This window comes from Pyrus communis, chromosome 2 (genome assembly GCF_041283825.1).
Source record: "Pyrus communis isolate YQ-2024b chromosome 2, ASM4128382v1, whole genome shotgun sequence".
Classification (NCBI taxonomy): domain Eukaryota; kingdom Viridiplantae; phylum Streptophyta; class Magnoliopsida; order Rosales; family Rosaceae; genus Pyrus; species Pyrus communis.
Window position 1 is genome coordinate 17,267,786 of NC_142566.1, and position 24,261 is coordinate 17,292,046.

The following is a 24,261-nucleotide window of genomic DNA, read 5'->3' on the forward strand; positions in this document are numbered from 1 at the left end:
ATTTGTATATAGCACGATTTTAACTTTTGTGTACAAAGAAAGGATATAACATTTTAGTAAACTGATTTAACTCACATATGCACTTAGCACTTTGAAAACCAAAATATTTTACTTCATAGTTTTACACTCCAACATACTTTGCAAATTTATACTATTGATATTCATGAAAGGAGTACCGAACTCGAGACCTTAAATGTAGTAATGAATGCTCTTGAATATTTGTAGATTGAGAAATGAAGGGGATGTATTCAATTGGGAATTTGAGAGATTTTAATAGATTTATAAATCTATGGGTTTTTATGGAGTTTAACTGATTTGTAGATATTCTATATAAAATTTTGATTCAATTCTCTCGAAATCTCATAAGAAGATGTGAGATTTGTAGATGCTTAAAATACACTACAAAATCTCTTCAATTCCCTCTAATTCCTTAACCCTACTAAATTCTTTAAATTCAAATTCAAATTAAATACACCTGGAATGTTATAAATTTTCTTAAAATTCTAATTGAATACACCTAGATTTCAAAGGATTTTAATAAACTATTTTAAAATCCTGATGGAATACACATTGAATTTTAGAGAATCACTTAAAATCCTGATTGAATACCTCTAGATTCATTAAAATAATTAAAACCCCTCAAAATCTCAATTGAATACACTCCTAGTCTCCAATTTAATAACTTGGTTTTGTGATGTAAAATAAACTAAAGGCCGTAAAATCTATAGCAAGGCCCAAGCATCGCAAACTTGAGGACACAACCCCCGTTTTGAAGAGAATGACGTCGCGAAAAAAAAATATAAAAATAAAATAAAAAATAAAAAATAAAAAATAAAAAATAAAAAAACTTGTTATGTTGTTCCTAAAATATGAATATATTTTTTTGCCAAACTCCATTTGCTAGCCCAAAATGGCATTTCAGGATTACTATTTCTTTAATTTGTTTTCTTATTTGTACTCCTAGAAAAATGAGGGCTAAAAGGCATTGTATAATCTTTTATATTAGAAAATCAATAAATTTTAAGGTCCTCAGTTCTTGGTGAGTTCTTGATTGCTAGTGAATTCTAACTTAGGTTAATTCGTTGTTAATTTGTGGAGTCATTCGATATAATGTTGTTTGTATCTATCCCACTATTTTTCCTCCACTTTTTTTTATTTCTCATTTTTCACATTTGTTTTTGTATATCAATTACAAAAAAAATAAAAACTAAAAATCATATAATTACCGATTAGACCTTAATTTTTGTATGAACACAAAAGGTTTTGCTCAAATAAAGTTTTTCAAAAGAATGCGCTCTTCGTTAACTTCCTTATTCAAAAAGCACAAAAAAAAAAAAATATATCAAAAAAAATAAAAGAGAGAATAAAAGAAAAGGAACACAGAAAAAGTATAGGGGTGAAAGTGTATAATGCTTTCGAAATGAGGGGTTTAACATAATTTAGAGAAACCGAAGACCCCTATTAGCATTTAGCATTAACCATTTGGCGGGTCCCATCCCTCAGGCCTGGCTGTCCATCTCTCAAAAGGGTAGGCCGAGCGAGACAAAAACAAAACCTGGAAGAATTTCAATTACAACAATTTTTCTCCTTCTAATTTTCGGACAAAATTCGACACACTTGAACACCAAGAGTCCATAAAATAAAATTCATGTAAATATTTGTATGAATTTAGCAAAATTCTCAGCTTCTTCAAATTTCGGATTATCCAGCCAATCTCTCAGCTGCCCACATTTTCCGTCAGCTCCTCGGTGATTTCTGCGATCCGGTAATCCTCTGCTTCCCTTCTCTCTTTTTTCTTTTCAGTTTTTCACCGGCTACTTGCCGGAATTTCAATTTTTTGAAAATCTCGCTCGTATTTTATTGTAATTATGAGAATTAGATTCTGGGGTTTTTTTGCGTGTGCAGGAATTACCGACATGCATTGCCATTTGATGCAATTGATGTGAATTTTCTTAGTTGAGGTGAGCGAGTTGGAATTCAGGTTCTTGTAAAAGTTCAGAAATTTAGTGGATTTAGACAGAATTTAACGTAAAAAATGATAAATTGTTAAGCTTGTAACCTTTATTAAATTGATATACCCAGTTGGAATTTTTGTACACTTCATTGTAATTTGAGGCTAGAACATTGTGTCAAGTCTCCCGTTAGCTCCAAGTATTCCATTTTTTTCTTAAATCTTCTTAGGTCTTCCTCTGCTTCTTTAGCCTCGGATCGCATTTGCCAATATCGTTTTTTAATCAAAGAAAAAAAAATGACTTGAAAACAGAACATATAATTTAGTGGATGAGTTCAATTCCACAGGGGTTTTAAGTTTCACTGTAGGGTTTTTTTTTACCCTCCTTATATATTCATTTATATTGGGTTGGGGGAATTATGGTAAAATTATAATTGTTGGTCTTTTAAGTTACTATATTGTAGTTGAAGCTTTTTACCATTCAAAATTTGATAATCTATGAAGTTCTGAAAAGTGCAGAAATTGACTTGGCAGATTTCGTTCTGGAAGGGCTCTGGATTTCGGTTGATGGGTGCTCCTAAGCAGAAGTGGACCTCCGAAGAAGAAGAAGCCCTTAAAGCTGGAGTACTTAAACATGGGGCAGGAAAGTGGCGCACAATACTGACAGATCCAGAATTCAATACTATCTTACATCTGCGTTCAAATGTTGATCTCAAGGTCTCCATTTTCGAGACTTTAGCCTTAGTCGGTATTGTTAAACTAATATAGAAAAATGTGGATGTACAAAATCTTCTTCGGATTTAAAGGTCTATTATTTGAGCTGGATAAGTTATTCTTTTCATATCCTAAAACAGTACTGTACAGATTCATTCTTGATTTGGTTGTAAATATTAGATTTTGTGTTTTTGTTTAATAACGCTTGTAGTTGTTTCCTTGGATAGGACAAGTGGAGAAATATAAATGTGACTGCAATATGGGGTTCTCGACAGAAGGCTAAGCTTGCACTTAAAAGGAACTTACCAACTCCTAAACATGAGAACAACAATAACCCTTTGGCTGTGAGCACTGTAATCCAAAGTCATAAAGAGGTGGTTGATGCTAAGCCTCTTGCCATTTCTGGTGGAAAGTCACAGACTACTGAATCAAAAGATTCAAAACATCCAATTTCCAGGTTAGATCTCCACTGATTTTATGGATATTGAATGTACATTCATTCTGTGATAAGAACTGGATCTGAAAATTCTTGATCTAATGGGATAACGGTCAAATAACTGGTCAGCATTAAGGATCAACGGTACCTGTTATTTTGACCCTCAATTCATTATCTTAGTTCCATAAAATCTCGTACTCATGAATATTGTCACCGTAAAGCGAATGGCATGAAAATGTTAATGTTGTACAAATGAATTTTATCACTTGCATCTATAATATTTTGTCTTTAGGAGTTCTGTGATAGGTATGACTGTCCTGTGAAATATATTTTACCTTTTTTTCTCAATCCCTTTTCGTTTCATGCTTACTCTATACTCTCACTTTGTATTTCCTGAACAATAGAATAGGAATTCTCTATGTAAGCATAGCTGTAAAGGTCACTTAACTGAAGACTGTTGATATGGTTGGCATATGAGTATGGTTACGTTTGCTAATTTGCGAGGCAGTTTTCTGATATCCTTCTACATTTACAAAAATATGTTTTGAGACGACTCCACATCTTATTCTTCCTTTACAATGGCAAAAAAAACATTGTACTTTATGACATGCTATCGTATTTTTCTTGACATCTGGTTGGTTTTAGGTTGGATCACCTTATATTAGAAGCTATTACAAATTTGAAGGAGCCAGGGGGTTCTGACAGAGCTGCAATTGTTATGTACATAGAGGTATATATATTGTGAGTCTTTCATTCATAGTTTTGGAAACCCATCTCATAGAAAACTTTCAGAACTGTTTTGTGTTTAAATAACAAACATTTAACAAGTCAAACTAAAGTACATAATTCTGTCATCTTTGAATGCAAATGAGTTGAAAATGAATGGATTGAAAATAGGGGAGAGTGCATGCTTTCTTCATATTTTATGTTTTATGTGTCATTTCGCTGTCAATATCAAATTTCCTCAATAACTCATTTACTAATACTTGATCTTTTGGAGGAATTTCGACATTATCACTTTTCATTTTGTAGGAGCAATATTGGGCACCACCAAACCTAAAAAAGCTACTGTCATCAAAATTAAAGCATATGACAACCAACAGAAAGCTGGTTAAGGTAATTAACCTCTCAAGTTTTGGTATCTTAGAGCACATTTACTGTAGTATGTTTGGACTGAGACTGCATTTATCTGATTGATGTAAGAAACCTTGGCCTGTAAGCCTGAAAAATGTATTGATGACAATATATACTAGAATTTTACGTCTAAGGTCATACTGAAGCTCTATGTAGCATTCGATGCATGAGAACAAACATAAATACTCAAAAAATGGTCTCGTGTTGAAGAAAAATCTCTTTGTTTGGAAGGGAAGAATCCAGTTTCAGGCTTCTCATGGAGTCTTTGGTGACGACGATTTAGACTCAAGGACGAGTCTTTTTCAACCAGGGAACAAGGCTCTCCATGAGTACTTGGGTCCTTTATCCAATTAGGCTAGGGTTCTAGTTATTTTGGGTTAGCTATTTTATTATTTCTCATGTTTCCCTTTATGTTTTATTGTTTTATGTAGTCCCAATAGGGTTAGGATTTATTAAGCAGTCTTAATTCCGGATTAATTAGGTAAGCTCTAGTAGGATTAAGATTTCGTAGTAAACAAAGATACGGAATGTTAGGCGATGTAGGATGGGATTGAGCAGCGGGTTTAAGTTGATAAGACTCACAATTGTGGATGTGTATGAATCAGGACTTACCTCCCACCTGAAACGAAGTTTATAATAGGAATAGACATTCTTAATGAAAAACAAAAAATTACGTGATCATATCTAAGGAATTTGTTTTTTTCGGTCTGTGTTGCAGGTAAAGCATAGATACAGAATTCCAGCAACTTCTGAAAAAAGAAGAAGCTCTTCAGCATTGCTTCCCAATGGAAAGCAGAAGGATTCATCAAGAACAGATAAGAGTGACGTCAACATCCTTACTAAATCCCAAGTAGATGCAGATTTAACCAAGATGAGAAGCATGACTGCACAAGAGGCTGCTGCTGCTGCTGCACAGGCGGTAGCAGAGGCAGAGGCTGCCATCGCAGCAGCTGAAGAAGCAGCAAGGGAGGCGGAGGCTGCAGAAGCTGAAGCAGAAGCAGCACAAGTTTTTGCCAAAGCAGCAATGAAAGCGTTGAAATGTAGAAAACTTGGTAAAGTTCTCTTAAGCAATTTCACATCATAAGTTGACCTTTCACATAAAATGTGTGTAGACTGTGAGTATTCCCTTGTAGGATGCTGTCTTTGCATCCTTTTAACTTTTGAATTTTGTGAGCTTGGCCAATATTTGGATAAATGCCGCCCGAATTCTTGTCAAGTTACTGAAAGATCGCAGTTTTATCCACTAGCACATTGTATAGTGATATGCAAATACTAGTTTTTTTCATGCTAAAATAAACTTGCAAGATTCATGATTTCTCACTCCAAAGTTATATATTATCATGCAAAGATTCATGTATAAAAATTTATTTTGGTAAAACTAATCTAGTACTCCTATCCATGCCCTTTATGTATTTCTTTGCAATTTTTTTGCAGAACTCTCACATGGGTTAACTCATTCTTGAGCAAGAACCATGCGTGGGATGATGATACGCTGGTGCAGCGATGTCTTCATGTGTCTAGTGTAAATAGTTTGGGATTGTATATTTGGAACGTTGGAGCTTTGTCTGTGAACCTTCTTTCTTCTCTTTTTACAGGTATCATGTAAGAAGCTTATAGGTTTTCTGTTTCAGAGAGTTAAAATGATGAGTAAACACAAGCGAAGGAAAGAGCGGGTTTTTCATGCCAAGGTAGATAAATTATGCGCATCTGCAGTTGTCGCTGTTTTGTAAGTGCATCGGAGAATTACTATTCTTAGAAAATGAGAGATTTTCACTTGACATTTGCTCTCTCTCACGAACGCACACACCCACCTAGGAAAGTTTCCCGAAGAATGAAACATAAGATTTGATATATGCATCTGTAAATACATTGAGTTTGAGAGTTGTAGGCCAAAATACTTTTCTTATATACACATTGACAGAAATATGCTAAATTGAAATCTGAGATGTTCATCTTTCTGAAGGGATCTGGTTCGAATGAAAGGGGAAGAGTATCCCATCCCTTTTCCTTCTTTCCTTCCAAGCTTCCAGTATTTCATTTGCCGCGGGCAAATCCGAGTCGTGAGAATCAACTCCATTTCCCAGTGTTTCAATTTCCTCATCGACTTCTGAGTGTTCTCCATCTTCATCTGAAACATAATCCATTGACCTAACCATGTCTATGTCTCTTCTGGTGCGGGTCTTACCAACAGAAAACTCATCTGAGGGAACGTCAATACTCTCACCAACAAGATGATCCCTCCCCGGCTTGGGGATACCATCAACCGAATCCAAATAATGATTCGGAATAACCAGTTTGTTACCATCAAATCCCTCGTTGCTATAGACCGAGGATGATGTATCTGTGGCTCCACTGCCAAAATAGCCCGAACTTGATAAGCCTCTTGATCTGTAAGACCGACAAAGATAAAGCAATGATCTTTTCAAGTTTATGACCGTGGCTTCCGATGTTACATCACAATTGTTTAGAGCATCCAGCAGTTCCTCTAAACCATCCTGACTGATCGCGTCTCCATTTTTCTCGAAAAGGTCCGTCCACTGCCTTTCGCTGATTTGAAACGGGGCGTGAGCCATGGCGCTGACCAAGGCTACGGCTCTCTTATAATCACGCCGGACTGTAGCTTGATATACCATTTCAGTGAAGAACAACGGATGGGGGATTTCTCCAGCTTCCAAAATTGCATCAAATGCGTGCTCGAGTAGATGGCACTGCATCAAACAGATTACAAAGTATAAGTTCCCGACTCATCCAGTGGTTACAGAAAACAAGACCGCAAAACCACACAAGTGATAGGGCTACTGAAAAAGATGAAACAAATCAAAAACCAGAATTTAAAAGTCGAGGGCTTTCAAGAAGAATCAAAAGGAGATCTACATGTTTCCTAATACCTCAATAAATTCTTGGATTTCATTCCAAACAAGGTGCATTTAGTGGAAAGATGAACACTATCACTGGACACAGTAAAAAAATAAAAGGGTTCGATGTAAGAAGACGAAGAAATAAAGGCCGTTAGCTCTATAGTTTACCTTCCCAGCTCTGGATGCTTCCACAAGTAGCGATGCGTGTTTACTTTGATCGATTTGATATCCAGACAAAGCCATTTCCTTGTACACATGTTCAAAGTATTCCCATTGTAGAGCACTGGCAGATGCCTTCAGCATTGAGATATATGTGTACTCATCGGGGGCAAGGGAAGTACCACCTCCATCTGGTAACGGATCAGAATCAGGTTTAACCGTCTTGATTTCTTCAAACAATTCTTTAGCTTTGAAAAACATATCGCTACGTCCAAAGACTTTCAGCATTGCATTTATGGTCCCTATGTTAGGGGAACACTGGGTTTTCATGTGTTCAAATATAGATATGCAGTCATCAATGCGTCTTCCCTCCATGGAAGACGTTATCATGCCTGTGAAGGTGACCTCCAAAGGTTTAGTATTCGGTACCTTTTTCATCTTCTCAACCTGCAGTCGGTATTAAAGACAACTTAGAATCAAGTGCTACTTTTTCATGCCATAGCTAGCTGAATATAGTTTCACCTCGCCCCACATACATGAAACTCGTTAATAAGGTAGACGTTGCTTATTATGTAGAAAGAAAAATGTCTAATCAAGTGCCAAACATATCTCTGCAAACTCACAATGATCATCATTATATAAATGCACCCTTAAGAAAATTGTTTTAGGAACAAGTCCACCTAAAAATATTCAAAGCACCTACACAGGAACACATAGTAAACATAACCAAGCAAAATTTATAGAAATGAACATCATCTATTCCACGACAACTACACTATAAATTAATTGTCCATGCTTCAATTCTTGATGATCTGGTATGCGTAGATAGTTGAATGCAAACATGTACGACTTGTGCCACAAGAAACTTCCTATATTTGCAATAAAACAATCATAACAGTACGAGGACCCCAGCGTAAAAACTTTTTCCTTCATCCACCTCATTCAAGGAAAGGAAAAAAAAAAACCTAACAACTTGATAAAAAGAAAATGAATGACAAAAAACTTGGCAGGAACTGCAGCAAGGATGACAATGCTGCCGAAGACTCTTCATCCACATATCATGCACAGTTTGATTACACCACATGTAAACAATTAAAGCCAGTCACAATAGACCTAAATTCCACAGAGAAAGAAACTTACTTCTACCAGGGCATCCTGCCACCTGCCACTGTTGCAAAGGCAGGAAGCTAACTCATAATATACACTGCCTGTTCCAACCACTCCTCTTTGTTCCATATCCCTAACTGCTTCCACTGCTTCATCAATTTTCCCTTCACACCAAAAAGCTTTGACAATAACTGGGAAATGATACATCATATGTAAGAGCATAAATAATGATACAGCATCCAAATCATACCACATGAGATACAAACAGAAACCTTTGTAGTTAAGAGCTTTTGGAGCTTCTCCACTTTTTTTCATTTTCCTAAAGAGTTCGTGGACAAGGTCATATTTCCCAGATTGCAGCATTACCTTACAACAACAACAAGCACCTCCTATTAGAGTAAGACGTACATTGCTTGCAATATAACTGATATATACAAATATCTGATGGTAAACAAATAATTCAAATCAAGACATAAGTGTTTATTCTCGACCCCTGAGTCATTGTATTTCTGTATTCCTTTAGATCGTAACAAAAAAGACCTATGCTTGAAGGATTACGCGTTAATACATGACATAATCCAATTATTACCTCCATAGCAAGTCCATATGTTGCTCCATTAGGTTTCAGGCCACTCTTCCTCAACTGGTTAAAGACCCAAGATACACCCTTCCACTGATGGGTTTGGGCACAAGCATTCAGTAACTGGCAACCAATTTGGAAGAGAGAGAATCACATCAATGTAGAGATTAATCTATGACAAGGAATGACAGTGCAAAACATAAAATTGCTCTCTTACAGCATTATACACAATGACATCGGGTTCAACAACAGGGTCCCAGTTCGTGCGAGACAAACTCTTATTTCCTTTGAAAGGTTTCTGCCTCATGCATTCAATAATCTTCAGCAATTCCTTCAGAAGACCAGTTTGACCAAGTGTAACCACAATGCTATGGTAGGCAGCAACATCAGGATATATGTTGAAATCTCCCTGAATGACTTGCATGTAAGAATTTATTCAATAAATCTCTATAAAGTATGACAGAGGATTCAGAAAAAAGTTGCAAAGAGCAAGGCATCACAAGCATCTGATTGAAAATGCGAAGAGCTTCATGGGGCCTTCGTGCCTTCCCAAGAACTGCCAAAAGTTTTGTATATACGAACCTACAACATGCATCAATTTGTCAACAACACAAAAGAGGGTAGTTTAATGGATCTGTGTAGATTTATAACTGAGCCAATAGCAGCATATCAAGTCAGTGAAGTCACACACCAATACTTTATACGAAAAATAGCAAAGGCTGTGAAAGAAAAGATTTTGGAAGATTCAATAGAGTAGTTCACAGGCCAAAAGTTGTTGCCTATAACAAAAGCACTACAGTATGGCATCTCATTGTTTTCAGTACATGACTACAGAATAATCACAGTTCTACCAAACAATGAACAACCCACTTGAGGTACTTTAATCCTTCCCAAAATCTAGGTTGAGTTTGTTTCTGAATCTGAAACATTATTTCTTTGCGTGAGCAGGTTGATGTTCCTAAATATGGCTCCAGCACAAGAAAAATCCTTGCTTTTGCATCAAATCTATCCCAGAAAGAAAGCCAACAAAAACCTTTGACATATTGGATGACATCCTTGGCACGTATGACAATCGAGCTTCTTTCCATTATTCAAATTTTGAATTTTAAGACCCTTTAGTAGTTCAATTCAGGTCAGATTTTCCAAACTCACAAGTGGATATAGATAAATTGTGCTTGAAGAAACATATATGAAAGTAACCAAGGTTTTCACCAAATAAAGTTACCTGCTTTTGTAATGTTTATTCCCCTTATCATTGTATGCCCAATCCACAACAGACAATGCCTGTTTCCAACATCCCTTAGCACCAAGTCCTCCAAGAATTTTAAGCATCTGACCTTCAGTGAACTGCAACCCTGACTGTTTCATCATCTTCGAAAGCTTCCAGTCCCTCGCTGAAAACTCGGTAGAACTAAGCCTGCCCACAAAACCACCTCAAGAAAAAATAAACAAAATTCCCAAAATTGACAAAACCCCAGATAGCACAGCATTCTAAAACCACTATCAATACATTCCAAAACCAAAACCCCCAATACATACCTATCAACAAGGAACTGAATCACCTCGCCCTCGCCACGTCTCCGCCGCTTAGAAGGGTCCCAGACCCTGTCTTCACCATTGAACCACTCTTCTTTCATCTCAATATCATCATCCAACACCCATTTCAACTCCTCGAGCTTCCGGGCCTCGAACATTTCCCTCAACGCATTCAGCTCCTCCTTCTTCAGCTTCTCTCCGCCGTACTCCGCACTAGTACTGGCGAGCTCTCGGAAGCCAATTCTCTCAATCCCCTCCCAAGGCCTCCCAACCATGAATTCCTCGCCGCGACTCTTCGCTTTGACAGCTTTGGTTAAGTCCCTGAACTCGCGCTTGAGAGTTCGGAAATGGGTTTCTTCGGCCAAGGCCTGTTTTTGGGTCTGCGAGAACGGCGGCGATGGATCCGCCCCCGCGAGGCGGTTGAGCTTGCGGTTGTGTTTTTGGATTTCTTTTTTGCGGACGGTGTGGATGATCTTGGGAGTTGGCTGGACGCCTTTCTTGGTGAGGTTGCGTTTGATTTTATCAGTGTCGGGTTCGAATTGGGTGTGAGGGACTTGCGGGAGGGAAGCTTGCAGAGCTTCCATGGCTCAAGGTGTGAAGTGAAGAAATCCGAGGGTTTTAGGCGCTAAAAACCCAAAGGGGCTAAGGTTTTTGTGAAGATAAAAATGGATGCGCGGACTCTCAGATTTGGAATTGCATCCTCTCCTGAACTTGGCCTCAGTGCCTCCGAGGTGCCTTCTAACTAACACAAGGACGGTTGGATTCTACAATTATTATACTTTCTAGATAATCATGTTTGTAACTGTTAGAATTAAAATTCAATGAGTTTTATATGTTGATCAGAAGGCTCCTGAACCCAAGCTGAGAGGATCCAATTCCTGAGCTGACCGTTTACATGGACGTAAGTAAATAATGTAGTCCAATCCGTAAACCGTAGCACTTTGTAAGGCTTGGCTTATGCCCCGCCAGCATAATATAGGTTCTATCTTTTTTTAATTAAAAAAATTCGCAAACTGGAGCAATTTTACCACAGTATAGTGAACTGTAGTTTTGGTTCTAAATAAGCACGTGAGACATAAACTCATTTTAAGAAGTAGATTGGAAAACTCCACGAGATTGGTCTAGTGGAAAACGAACATGAAATTGATGCATTCTTTTTTACTATCGAGCAGAGAATAAACATGCTTATTGTTTGACCCAAAAATTAAAAGAATATTGCTGCTTAATAAGATACTAGAAAACTACATACAGGCACGTGTTTTATTTTGACAAAAAAAATTTCACCGACGTCAAAGATCAGTACTTTGTTAATGTTTGTGGGGATTATGGCTTCGTCTAGTTATGGAATGATTTATGCATAAGCGGGCTATATATATTTGGATCATATAAAATTTCTACGTTTTTGACATTTTTATTTTCTAATTTTTTTTGGATGTTTAATAACGAGTCAGAGAAAAAATGTCAGTTGCTAATGGAATGTAACAAAAATACTGATATAAAAGTGCATACATGTTACAGAAACCAACTATTTAATGTAAGTATTCAATTACAAAAAAAATCAACCAAGAAATAAAAATAAAAGTACATAGTTACACTATTGTTTGAATACTCTCGACTATTTCTTGCCCTGCAGCTCGATTGGTTCTAAACCTCGAAAGGAAAGAGCCTAGTTTTCGTAGCTCTAGGATTGCAGCGATGCATCCCAAAGTACCGATGATGGCAATGTAAGCCAATTTCCACTTGCTGGCCGGCTCCAATATGTCAAATCCTTTGAAAATATTGACGATGCTTAGGACGATTGTTCCATACCCCACAAGCCAATGAAACCAGTTCCAATATTTCCTATTCTCGTCTGTCTTCTTCGGCCTCAAACAAAGAGCTACCGCTACTTGAATCGTGGCAAGGGTAAACAGAGTGATGCCGATGCATCTATGCCCTTTGTACTGAATCCCCGGAGATTTAGAGCCAAGAAAAATTCCAGTTCCCCACCCTGCAATCCCTCCAAGAAAAGCCAGCATTTGGCATCCTCTGTGAGCATGAAACCATGCCGGATCAGCCCCTTCGACTGTCTTGAGATACCTTGCAACGATTATGCCGATGGGCATAAGTATGCCCCAACTGATGGTATTGATAATTCCATGCGCATATTTTAAGGCGGACGTTGAAGTACTTCCCTTGCTTGTTTCAATTTTCCCGGAAAGAAAATCCAAGGCTCCAAAAGATTGCACGTTGGGTCCTGAAAGCGAGTGCATTCCGGGAGCGTTTCCAAACATGGGTCCTTGCTGCCAGACGTGGTGCACAACGCTGACATTGTTCGGAAGGCCTATGGTTGCAAAGATGATGAATTCGTTGTTCTCAAAAACTGCAGAGACGTCGTACAAAGGGAAGCTTACATTCCCTTGTTCCAAATGTGTCCCGTAACTTTTAATTGGTGAAGAGTAAACAGTAATAGTTCCGTCGGTTCTTTTGTAAGCGACAATGGCTTGTGAACCGACCATGCCAGTGGACGTAGGGTTTATGGCCCATGCAACCCATCTCGAGTCACTCACCACAGATTGTGTGAATGCAATGTCAACCGTGGCTGTCGACGGGTAGTAATTCCAGTGGATCGTCGAGTTCAAAACGGGCAGAGTACTGCATGCGGCGAAGGTTTTCTTGTTGGAGAAGGTACGGCTCGTGCATGGCAGTTGTGCGGCGGCTGAGGAGAAGACGGTAAACAGTAAGCAAATAACAAAGATAAACTTCGAAAGTGCCATAATTGTGTGTCTGTCGGGTTACAATTTAGAAGAAAGCAAGAGTTGATCGTTTGTTGTGGTTCATTGGCTTCTGCCCAAGCCTATATATACACATTGCTAATGGAATGATTTCATAATCCTACATGAAGTAGGACTGCTCTGGTTGCTTGGGAGCCAAGCCTTCTATTTTCTAACTAGGAAAAGGAAACCCAATGTCAGGTGGTTTTCCTATTCAAATTTCACTTTTAATTAATATTCATGTTAAGATATATATATATATATATATATATATATATATATAGATTGCCATAGACATGATTTCATAATCCGACATGCTGCCGGTTACTTGGGAGCCAAGCCTTATCTATTTTCTAACTAGGAAAAGGAAACTCAATATCAGGTAATCCAATTTCAATTCTAATTAATTAAGGGTAATTTTCTTTTGTAGAAAGTAGGTTCATATTCATGTTTTTTCTACTTCATTGATTAAAACCTTATTCATTTTCAATTTTTAATCAAGGTCCTTAGGTTTTAATAAACATTATTAATTATTTCAATAATAAAATATTTACATGTGAAGATAATCTTTTCAATTAAATTGTATTTCTAAATATATTCATTTAGTGTTAGAAACGTTACATTTGGTATATTTATATTTATTGCTAAATTTTGTATCATATATTTTTACTTTTAGTTTATACCCATTTGTAATTTGCAGTATATTTTTTTAAATTGTATCAACTTTCTTTTCAGTTTTAATTTGTACCCATATATTAATTTCTTTTTGTGCCCATATTTTTTAAACTTTTATTTGTACTCATAATTTTTTAACCTTTTATTTGTATTCATAATATGTTTATAATGTGTCCATTTTTCTTTAAAAATGTACCACTTTATTATATGCAAAATGTACCCTTTTTTTTTTTTTTGTAAGTATCATTCTTTTTATGTAAAATGTACCCTTTTTTTAATGTAAAATCTATTTTTTTTTTACCCATTGTTTTTTATATAAAATGTACCCATCTAATTTTTATAAAACGTGGCGTTTTTTTTTTTTTTTTTTTGTATAAAATGTACTCATTTTTTTTATGTGAAATGGACCCACATTTTTATATAAATGTATCAAAATTTTATATGTAAAATGTACCCTTATATAGATGTACTCATATTTTATAAAAATAAAAATAAATTTAGAATGCACCCATAAGCAATTTTTTTTTTTTTGGTTGAAACCCATAAGAAAATTTCAATAATTAAATTGGTATTATAAATAAAAGCAAAATAACAGTTTGAGTCCTTATTGGTTTTATTGCATCTCTTTTGTTATTATGTCATTTATGTGGTAAGAGAGGGACTTCAATCTAAAATCTAAAGGGGCTTAAGGGGGCATTTGTTTGCCCTCAATGAACTTCCTTGGATTGGATTGGATTGGGTTAGCTAGGATTGATGGCGGGTGTTTGATGCAAACAAGGATTACCATTGATGAGACTAAATCGGACTCGCACCGACTAAGTCTTTCGCTAGGCACTCTTAGCGAGGACCCCCAATATGTATGGGATTGCTAGTCCCGTCCCCAAACCTGCTCCATTTGCCTGCTGCATCGTCTATACGCTGCGTCGTTTGCAAGCGTTCCTCTGCAACACGCTCTAATCACCGCCCAGATCTGAAACAAAGTCCCACCCACTGCCCAAACCTCAAAATCCAACCATCAAAATTTAAAAAAAAATAATAATAACAACAAAAAATTCCAACCCCAAAATTCAAAATCCACCCATTGCCAAAAAATTTTGAGATGGCTTTATAGGCGGAGAAGCCAACGCATGTATCAGAGGGAGGAGAAAGATCCGAAATTTTTTGGAAAAAAAAAAAAAAGGATGAGGAAGGTGGAGATGCTTAACAGTGGCAAGAGGATGAGCTTGTTTTGAAGGATTTGCGATGAGCTTTACACCTGCATTAAAAGAGGGAGGAAAGAAGAAATGAGGCGAAAAGAAAAGATGCTTTGAGAGGGTAGTCTTTGAGGAGTAAAAAAGTAAAAGGTGAATAAATAATAAATATGCATTAAATAATATAAAATATTATTATATATACATTAAATAATATAAAATCTTACTATATGCATTAATTAATATAATATTATAGTTTTTTAATTATCTTGTTTTTTAGTTTGACATTGCACCAAATATTTCACTAAGTTAGTCTAGCTTAGTCTAGTCTAAGCCAATCCAGCTTAATCCCTAAAGCTAGTCCAGTTCGAAATAATCTGATGCAACAAACGTACCTAAAATGTATAAGGTTTAAGTCTATAACAGTTAGGAACGAGGACTGCAACTAAATGATCTCTTTCCTTTTTTCCACAACTTAAAATGTCATACGAGTTAAAAAGTGAATAACAGCAGTGTGAATTTTAGGGTCATCACCTGCATTCTGAATCCTTGAAGCCGAATATATATTTTGTTTCCGGTGTGATCTTTCCATCTCGAAAGGAAGAACGTCGAACTGGTAGGCCGAAGACAAAGCGAGTTGGTGAAACTTGAAGTCGACAATTAACATCACTATTCTAAAAAGGCGCTAGGCGGTTAGTTACCTCCCCAATTAATGTCTAAGCGTTTGAAATTTTAAAAAGGGCTCCTAGACCACCTAGGCACCCGCCTAGCCTACCTGGCCCGCCCAAACCTTCCTAAGCACCTGCCTAGGTTGCAACTCACTTAGACAGAAAATAGATAACTTTCAAATTGCATTTAATTTTTTTCAATAAATTGTAAGAGACTTGTTGAATACTTAAAGGAGCACACACTATATGCTTGTTCCCCATGTTTTCATTATATTCCAATACTTAATAATACATATGTTATTCTATTTTGTACTTTATGATGAAATTATACATATTTTAAGCATAAATAGACACTTATTTACATAAAATATAATAGATTTACTTAAATCTGTCTAATCCGCCTAAACTCCTCCTAGCCGCCTAGGCGCTAGCCTTAACCCACTGCCCGACTAGCGCCTAATGTCTTTTAGAACCTTGATTATTGAATCAGCTATCTACAATCCAAGCTCAGGGATTAACAATATCCATCCGGAGATGGAGAGTGTTTCGTTCTCAACTCAACTGACAGATAAACTGATGTGTCTGCTCAATTGCACTTGCGCTACTAACTTGATGCATGATCTCATAAAGAAGATTAACAATGTATCTTTCCCATCAACTGAAACAGATTGGATTTGTCGTTTAAAACGTAATGGTGAGATGACATAACGGCGTCCTGGGAAGGAAAACGTCTCTCATTTTAATTAACCTTGAAATGAAAAATATAATCCTCTTATTATGATTGCAAAATCTGCAGTTAACGTTTCATTTTTCACATGCGCGAAGAAAAATGCTAGTCTCCAAAACCTCCATGAATTCCAATATGTAAATGTAGGCAGATGTCTGGGGGAGAAAAGGGAGACTAGGAGACCAAAACAACCCCAGATCGTCCCCAGTCAGAAGAAATGATACAGTAGAATACAGTACAACAACAAAATAATCAGCAATCAAGTTAATCAAACAAGTGAATCCCGCCACCAACACCCCGCACGCGAAGAATTCTTTTATAAAAATCAAAAGCAGAGAGGTAAAACCATCTCTCAGCTTTTTGATTTCGAATGCTTTACAAGCCAATCGATAACTGAGTCGATGTTGGTTGAGTTCTTGCATGATATCATGAAGCAACCAACTTCTCTATCGGTAATCGATTTCAGTCCCCTGCACCAGCAGAATGGTATGATCAGTACCAAAACAACGTCTTTTTCTATTTTTTGGTAAGTTTCAATAATAAAAGCATAATTGGACTTACATTTCATCAGTTAATGCCTGTTTACTGAGAGCTCCCGGCTTGTCAATCTTGTTTCCGAGAACCAGTAGTGGGATCCCACTTAGTGAGTTTTTGCTGAGCAAATCATGAAGCTCACTGCTTGATACACTCATGTTATCTGGATCCGCAGCATCAACAACATAACTGCAGCAAACAAGAAGTTGCACAACTTTTCTTTAAGTCTTCATAATACAAGGATACAAGGATCAACTCAACTTAATCATTAGTCAATGTATACTCTGAATCATTGACACTCGCCTACCAACAAACATGAGCCACTAACCACAACATCTGAATATCAGCTAATGGTCTTTGACACATAAAAGAAATCAATTGCTGAACAAATTGGGTTTGTTCGACCAAAGAAAGGCGAAGGGTTGGGGAAAAGGTATACAATATTAACAAACATGCAAAGGCAATTTCGTTTTACAACTAAAGTTTTTACTTATTTAAAAAGTAAAATCAATTGAGATAGAAAAGTGGTTACATACACTATAGCAGAAACGGCACGACAGTATCGCTCCCACATGCTGCGAAACCTGGGTTGACCTCCAAGATCCCACAACTTTATTGTAACATTCCCTTTGGTCACCTTCTTCATATTGAATCCTACCTGAAAATTGAATCAGATGACCACATTGTCATTAATTAACTAATTCACTCACTAGAAAGACATTGGATGGATGAAGCTCTTCATAAGAGGTACAAATATCTGGTTTAAGAATATTGTTTATAAGAAGAAGTAGTGGCAATTATAACCCTTTTATAAAGATAACTTACCGTAGGGATCATGTCCTCGCTGTACCCACCCGTCTGAAAACAGAAAATACAGTTTTCAACACATCAGCCAAACAAGTAGACAGAAAGGAAAGAGACACCCATTCAAAGTCACTGTGCTGATTTACTTACCGCTACAACATTTACAAGAGAAGTCTTTCCAGCATTCTGAAGTCCTATCAAAGATAGTTCCATTTCCTGCTTAAAAAAGAGGCTGTAATGACATGACAATAGCGTAAGCACAGGCAGTGTGAACAACTGACATAGAGGTCAGATAAACTAATACAAATATAGAACGCCCAATGTTGCAATAACCACTCAAAAAGTTCTAATTGCAATTCCCACAACCCAAAGAGGAAAAAAATTTAGCTCAGCAAGAAAGTTATTACATCTGCAGTTCTACATTTCATTCAATGCCTCAACACAAGCCAAGACTACACAGTATCATATACACAAGTTTCCCGATTGAAAGAAGCGTAAGTCACTGACATACGTTAAAATTTGACAAAGAAAGATCAAAATTACATATACATACAATTTGGTATATAGTGAGTGATATTATTCAAAACACGTTATCGCTAAATCTAAAATATCTCCTAATTTCTAACATTCTGCAACATTAGGAGTCCACATTGTCGTTTCCTTTTACCAATCCTTTAGCAGCTAAATTCAAGTTTCCCTCTTATAGGCCGGGTCGGGCAGCCTAGAATGAATTTTGGCCCTTCTTTGGTTTAGATGAGCGAGTGTGCCACCACATGGCCTAGATTAGCCGACGTAGAAAAGATGTGAAAGTGATTGTGTTGCGCCAAGGATTAGACTTTTAATCAAACGATTGTTCTACTCCTAGGAAAGAATTGTGCCTATTTCAGCTCAGCAATTTAACTCAAGGCAAAAGCAACCCAAATAAACAGAAATACACACAAAAACATATATTATCAATAAACAGGCCGCAATCATTGCTAGGGACAATCAATCCAGAATATATAAACTTACATTCACCCACAAGGCAAAATATAGCGAAAGAAAAAAGAAGTTTGGCAAAAACTAAAACTTAAAAAGCAAAAGGAAACCATTTTGAGCTTCTTTTTTTTGGGTTTTCTTTTCCACCATCTTTTTATGAAACCCAAAAGCAACCTATGCATTTAAACCTTACAACCCAACAAATTCAAATCAAAATCAAAATCCCACTAAAAAAATTGTTACTTTCAAAACCAAAACAAAAGTAAAATCTTTGAACCAAGTTCCTGTACATTCCGCACATGTAAAAAACAATAAAAAGAAATCTAAATTTCATGAACAAATGTATCAAGACTGGATCGTACAACAACCCCAACAAATTGAAAACCGAAACAAGAGGGAGAGGGGGGGGGGGGGCTAACCTGCGGAGCCAATTGAGAAAAGCTTCCCACAAACCCATTGACGAATCTTGATTTCTCTGCGCTTAGAGAGAGAAAGAGGATGAGAGAGAGAGATCTCTACGGTCACAATCACTCTGCCTCCCCCCGAATCGAGCCTTCGGCTTCTTCGTCTTCCTTCTTCTTCTACCGATTACCACTCCTCCTTCATAAATACGAATTATTTCTTTTTTGTTTGTTTTCTATCTCTATGCAATCTCTGAATAATTTGCTTGTCTAATGTCCAGTGAAATCCTGACCTTCCACGAGTACGGTCGGACCCTGCAATTTGGACGGTTGAGATTCATTTTACAACAAACACAATCGCTGGCCGCACGCTCCGTTTATTAGGACCAATCAGATGAATCTCTACGGTTTAGGAAGGTTTGCTATCGTAATACCAGTAGTTGGGAGCGACTAATACGGACCAATAATAAGCTGGCTCATTTTGACGTGGCAGAAAATCGTTGGTTGAACGGTTACGGGTATGGAGAGTGTATGTGGAGTGAATCAACCCTTTGTACAGCAAGGCTGATGTCGAGGAACTTTCGAGTGGCAGAGTTGTCTTGTTTCTGTTTCTGTTCTGTGTTTATTTTTGGTAATTATTTGTTTTTGTGCTCGTTAAGCTAAATGGATAATTAACGTAAAGAAAATTTTATTTAAATTCATGTAACCTTTTTATACACTTAATATAATTTTTTTTGTACTCATTTGATTTTTAACTAAATTATCAATAGCTCTTTAAATCTAACTTTACTATCTTAAATACCCTCACAAACCCAATTTAATCTGCAATGAGGCTACGCATCAAGTGGCATCTTATGTCACGCGTGTGGGGTTTTCATATGTGGGATTGCTTTGAACCAGAGTGTTTGTTTAATTCTCTGGCTTCTAATGTAAACATTTCAATTCGTATATAATAATATTTTGATTTTCGACAAAAATAAAAAGAAAAAGAAAAAAACCCACACAAACCTAATTCAATCTGTAAATTCATCTTTACACCATTTGAAAAATTAAAAACCCAAAATCAAAGCATTTTATTTTTCTCAACTCCAAAAGCTTAATTTTCTTCTCCTTCCCAATCTTGTTCATAAATATCTCTACCAACTTTATTTGTTTGTGAGTGTTCATCTTTATCTGTTTTCTCCCCAATTCTTATAGTTATTCGCACCTATAGAAATCACTTTCAGCTTATCATGCTTTGCCTAAGATACCTTGGTTGTTATTACCCTTCTAATGTGCTAGAATATGAGCCCTTTTTAGGTTTCTGTAGCCTGCTATGTTATGTTTGGATGTAATTTAATTAAAAAGAATAATTATTTGTCGTTACACGATTGATCCTCATATTTTTGTTGGTTTTGGTATGGTTGTTAGCATATTTCACGTAAATGACTATTTTTTTGTTGTGTAGAAGTTAAATATTTTATGCTTTAAATGCATGTTCGTTGTGTTCACTAAGACTTTTCCTTCATCAGCTTTGGTATATGATTTCAAAGACCCTATACTTAAGGTAATGTGTAGAAGGATAACAACATCTTAACCTCTACACTTTCTCCACTTTCTCTTTGACGACGCTTTATTCCTTGTCAATTAAATAGACCATAACATGTTATCAGCACGCTCATTCGCTGCGCTAAGAAATCTAATGTGGAATTTTTTGCTACAAACCAGTTCATCAATAACATCACGCACTCAGGTTCTTCCAAAATAACGGTTTTTATCTCGATATTTCTTCAGCTTTGATTGCATGAACATTCATCATAATGCATAACTTAACTTTGTGCTTACGAATTTTAGATTCTACATAAATTGTTCATGTATTATATTCATTATTGTTGGATTATGTGAATTTCTATTAAATATGTATAGAATTATATAACTTTTTCAAAAAAAAAAAAAAAATTAAGGTTACGTTGGAAACCTTGCGAGTAGCGGTTCGAGCTGCGTCGCTGAACCCTGAGCTGCCAGCACCAGGTCAGCAACATGTGTGGCTGAGCCGAGTCACGAACCTAAGCTAGAGCACAGATGCTCCCTCAGAACCCAAAACCCACGACATCATTTCAACGTCGTCCACCCCCAAAAACCCGACTTCATTAACGGCGTCGCCACTGCCAAAACTGACGCATGCATGGCATGCAACCATGCCTAGCCACCACAGTTGCCATCCCCGACGACCAGCAATTGTCCCCGTCATGATCTTGACCGAGATTCATACAAATCTCACCAGATAATCCTAACTCGAATCCGAGGATTTCTTTTAATTTTATATTATTGTGGTCTATTTTCTCTAAAGTCATTCCTTATTAACTTATTATCAATATTTTTCTTTTAAATCTTATATTGTTGTGGCCTATTTTCTCTGAAATGAAAGAGAGAGAGTGCAGCAAAGAGAGATAAGAGAGAGTTGAGCAGTTTCTTATGTGTATTTCTCATTGTCTGTGACTTTTATAGTAAATTGAAAATGATTGCTTACCTTGTAAATAATATGATCATAAAGGGATAATATCTTCTAGTATCCTAAAGATAGTCTACTAATGATTTACACACATGTGCTAGAATTTATGTCACAACACTCCTCTAAAGTGTGTAGATACTTAAGTAGATTTCGTATTAGATTTTCATGGATGATGTAGAAGCAGTTGATGAAGTCTTCTCGTCTAGTCGGTCCATTGAGCGAATGCGAGTCTCAAAACAAATGAGGAATGCTTAAAAAGTAAAACTCACTAAACCTAGCTATTGTAAAATCCAGGGTAGGGTAAAAACTCATAGTCTAAGGAGAAAAATAAGAATTTGCACTAAAATGCCTTTAGGACGTAAGTAGAAAAGCACATATGGGTATGACTATCCCAGAGATAGGTGCCTCATTAAAAACTCATCAGGTAGCAAAAACCCAAAGGCAAAGATGCTCCTAATCGTAGGGAAAATGGTACATTTAGGACAAGTGAGTATACTTCTAGGTACTCCCCTAGAATTGACAAAATTTCTCAAATGAAAACTACGAGCATTGCAAATCAGACAATTTATGCATACCAATTCATTGAATAAGCTTTTGAAAGGTCAACTTCTTAGTGGCTTTGTTAAGAAGTTGGCTAAGTTATCCTGGGATGTATTTGCTTGACTTCAATCTTTTAATGCTCTTGATGCTGATGTGACAAGAAGAATTTTGGTGCAATATGCTTGGTGTTTTCTCATTTGATGTATCATTTCTTGATCGGGTCGATACAAGTTGCGTTATCTTCATAAATCATTGTTAGGATGTCAATGACAGAAAAAAGATCGCATTTGCTTCGAATATGTTTTATTATTGCTCTTAGCCAGAAGCATTCACGAGTGGCTTCATGTAGTGTGATGACCTGTATTTTCAAAACTTTTGCCTTTTTGTTAACTGTATTATTTATATTTAATTACAATTTTATATTATTTGAGCAAGTAATAGCTATAGTTATTTACTTATTTGAACCTACAACATTTTCTCACCTATCTTCACTTCATTTATCTTATCTTCATTTTCCATCTCATAGCTTACACAGTTACACTTGTCAAGTTATTACATCTAACGTGGCATGACCATGTTCATAGCAATCTATAGTAATTTTTGGATTGCATTTTGAGGTGCTTGTAATCACCCTTCCCAGCTGCCACCTTCATCACTTATTTACACTTCTTCCTTTGTTTCGATAACCAAGACAAGAGCCATCCTCTGTGTCTATCTATAATATATAGGTATTATATTAATATAGTTTAGTTCATGGTTAAGTTTTCTTGGCCACTACGTTTGGGTAGCCGCCCATTTCTCTATAAATAGGAGCTTTCACTCCATTTTTTTACATTATGCAAATTGTTGCATGCTTGTGCATGCGATTCACGTATATTATATGTGTGTGTGTGTATATATATATATATGTGTGTGTGTGTGTGTGTTTATGCGGAGAGAGTTTAGAAAAGAAATGCATGGTATTGTGAGTGATTAAGGAGCTTGTTCAAGTACGTGGAGCTTAGGTATTGTAGTAGTATCGTAGATCTTCGTTTTAGCTTGGTGGAATCGAGGTAGGGGTTTCTTGGGGAACTTATCATCATTGGGGTATCTATCTTGTTTAACCTTTGTGGAATATGTGTTATACTTGATCTTATCTCTATAATTGATATAATTATGTATTTTGAAATATGATATTCATGTTACTAGTCATGATAATGTTGATTATATGCATATGTCATTGCATATTGGAGTGGAAGAATTCATTGGTTTATTCGAGATTGGGATATGAAAATGGAATTATCTTTTGTGTGGTTGAGTTCGACTCTCATAAGGACTAGCAAGGGTGGCAAAAGTGAAATTATAAGAATGGTATGGCGTAGTGGGTACTCTAGCGACCAAGAGAACAAGATGACTAAAAAAAGGGGAAATTGGGATGACAAAGTTACGGGGGTTGGTTTATATATAAGAGCATTCAGACCACCACTGTATTGGTAAAATGCATGGTATGGGACATGCAGGTCCGCATGTTTTATTATATATATTAATGGGTTGGGTAATTGAAGTTAAGCTACATTCATGGACTATAATTTATATTTGATAACATGTTATAATTGATTACATGTTGTATGACACTTTGTTTAGCCATGACAATTATCCTTGATAAGATTTATGTCCCTATTGAGCTGTGGTTTCCCTCACCCTATACATTTTAGACCTTACAGGTTCGGTACAAGATTAAAAAAGGTAGATGAGCTGAGGTTATGTTAGACGAGGGATTTTAAGAGTTTTTATTTAGGAAAAATTAGGTTCTCATCCCTCTTTTTGCTACTCCATTGATTAAAACCTTATTCTTTTTCAATTTTTGATCAAGGTCCTTAGGTTTTAATAGACGTCATTAATTATTTCAATAACAAAATATTTTTTATTTCTAAATATATTCATTTATTGTTAGAAATGTTACATATGATCTATTTATATTTATAGCTAAATTTTTAATCATATATTTTTATTTTTATTTTGTACCCATTTTTAATTTGCAACTCT

The 24,261-nt window shown here is 36.3% G+C and overlaps 3 protein-coding genes and 1 pseudogene across 10 annotated transcripts; 1 reads left to right on the forward strand and 3 right to left on the reverse strand.

Moving 5' to 3' along the window:
• Positions 1-1,501: 1,501 nt before the first annotated feature.
• Positions 1,502-6,197, forward strand: LOC137746734 (telomere repeat-binding factor 2). 8 transcript variants are annotated; one of them, XM_088684953.1, is made up of 8 exons: positions 1,551-1,765; positions 1,906-1,961; positions 2,486-2,668; positions 2,893-3,122; positions 3,747-3,831; positions 4,134-4,217; positions 4,954-5,302; positions 5,670-6,197. In XM_088684953.1, exons 3-8 carry the CDS (start codon positions 2,519-2,521, stop codon positions 5,696-5,698), a joined length of 927 nt encoding a protein of 308 aa, XP_088541079.1. In that variant the 5' UTR covers positions 1,551-1,765; positions 1,906-1,961; positions 2,486-2,518; the 3' UTR covers positions 5,699-6,197. The 8 variants fall into 8 exon arrangements, with proteins under 8 accessions (XP_088541088.1, XP_088541079.1, XP_068342842.2 ...); XM_068486741.2 differs by having other exon boundaries at positions 4,954-5,287; positions 5,831-6,197; XM_088684958.1 differs by having other exon boundaries at positions 1,556-1,765; positions 2,471-2,668.
• DG1 (Tetratricopeptide repeat (TPR)-like superfamily protein) lies at positions 6,056-11,257 on the reverse strand. The gene is made up of 9 exons (XM_068486734.2): positions 10,479-11,257; positions 10,165-10,356; positions 9,440-9,521; positions 9,157-9,348; positions 8,949-9,062; positions 8,632-8,725; positions 8,393-8,550; positions 7,262-7,699; positions 6,056-6,943 (listed from the first exon to the last, which is right to left on the reverse strand). Exons 1-9 carry the CDS (start codon positions 11,057-11,059, stop codon positions 6,185-6,187), a joined length of 2,610 nt encoding a protein of 869 aa, XP_068342835.2. The 5' UTR covers positions 11,060-11,257; the 3' UTR covers positions 6,056-6,184.
• Positions 11,258-12,045: 788 nt separating this feature from the next.
• On the reverse strand, positions 12,046-13,231 carry LOC137747863 (cytochrome b561 and DOMON domain-containing protein At5g47530 pseudogene; annotated as a pseudogene).
• Positions 13,232-16,591: 3,360 nt separating this feature from the next.
• LOC137746735 (ADP-ribosylation factor-like protein 8a) lies at positions 16,592-19,451 on the reverse strand. Its single transcript, XM_068486742.2, has 6 exons — positions 19,224-19,451; positions 17,977-18,058; positions 17,848-17,880; positions 17,559-17,680; positions 17,050-17,211; positions 16,592-16,958 (listed from the first exon to the last, which is right to left on the reverse strand). Exons 1-6 carry the CDS (start codon positions 19,259-19,261, stop codon positions 16,841-16,843), a joined length of 555 nt encoding a protein of 184 aa, XP_068342843.1. The 5' UTR covers positions 19,262-19,451; the 3' UTR covers positions 16,592-16,840.
• Positions 19,452-24,261: the final 4,810 nt, after the last annotated feature.

What these genes read in the sequence shown, in the direction of transcription:
- LOC137746735 (XM_068486742.2), bottom strand. Translation starts at nt 19,261, where the DNA reads ATGGGTTTGTGGGAAGCTTTTCTCAATTGGCTCCGCAG. An exon ending in CTCTTGTAAATGTTGTAGCG is followed by an intron (nt 17,881 to 17,976) that starts GTAAGTAAATCA and finishes TTCTGTTTTCAG; the next exon opens with ACGGGTGGGTACAGCGAGGA. An exon ending in CAGGCATTAACTGATGAAAT is followed by an intron (nt 16,959 to 17,049) that starts GTAAGTCCAATT and finishes CTGCTGGTGCAG; the next exon opens with GGGACTGAAATCGATTACCG.
- DG1 (XM_068486734.2), bottom strand. Translation starts at nt 11,059, where the DNA reads ATGGAAGCTCTGCAAGCTTCCCTCCCGCAAGTCCCTCACACCCAATTC. An exon ending in AATAAACATTACAAAAGCAG is followed by an intron (nt 9,522 to 10,164) that starts GTAACTTTATTT and finishes TGCATGTTGTAG; the next exon opens with GTTCGTATATACAAAACTTT. An exon ending in GCATTTTCAATCAGATGCTT is followed by an intron (nt 9,349 to 9,439) that starts GTGATGCCTTGC and finishes CAAGTCATTCAG; the next exon opens with GGAGATTTCAACATATATCC.
- LOC137746734 (XM_088684962.1), top strand. Translation starts at nt 2,519, where the DNA reads ATGGGTGCTCCTAAGCAGAAGTGGACCTCCGAAGAAGAAGAAGCCCTT. An exon ending in TCAAAACATCCAATTTCCAG is followed by an intron (nt 3,123 to 3,746) that starts GTTAGATCTCCA and finishes GGTTGGTTTTAG; the next exon opens with GTTGGATCACCTTATATTAG. An exon ending in ACTTGGTAAAGTTCTCTTAA is followed by an intron (nt 5,303 to 5,669) that starts GCAATTTCACAT and finishes ATTTTTTTGCAG; the next exon opens with AACTCTCACATGGGTTAACT.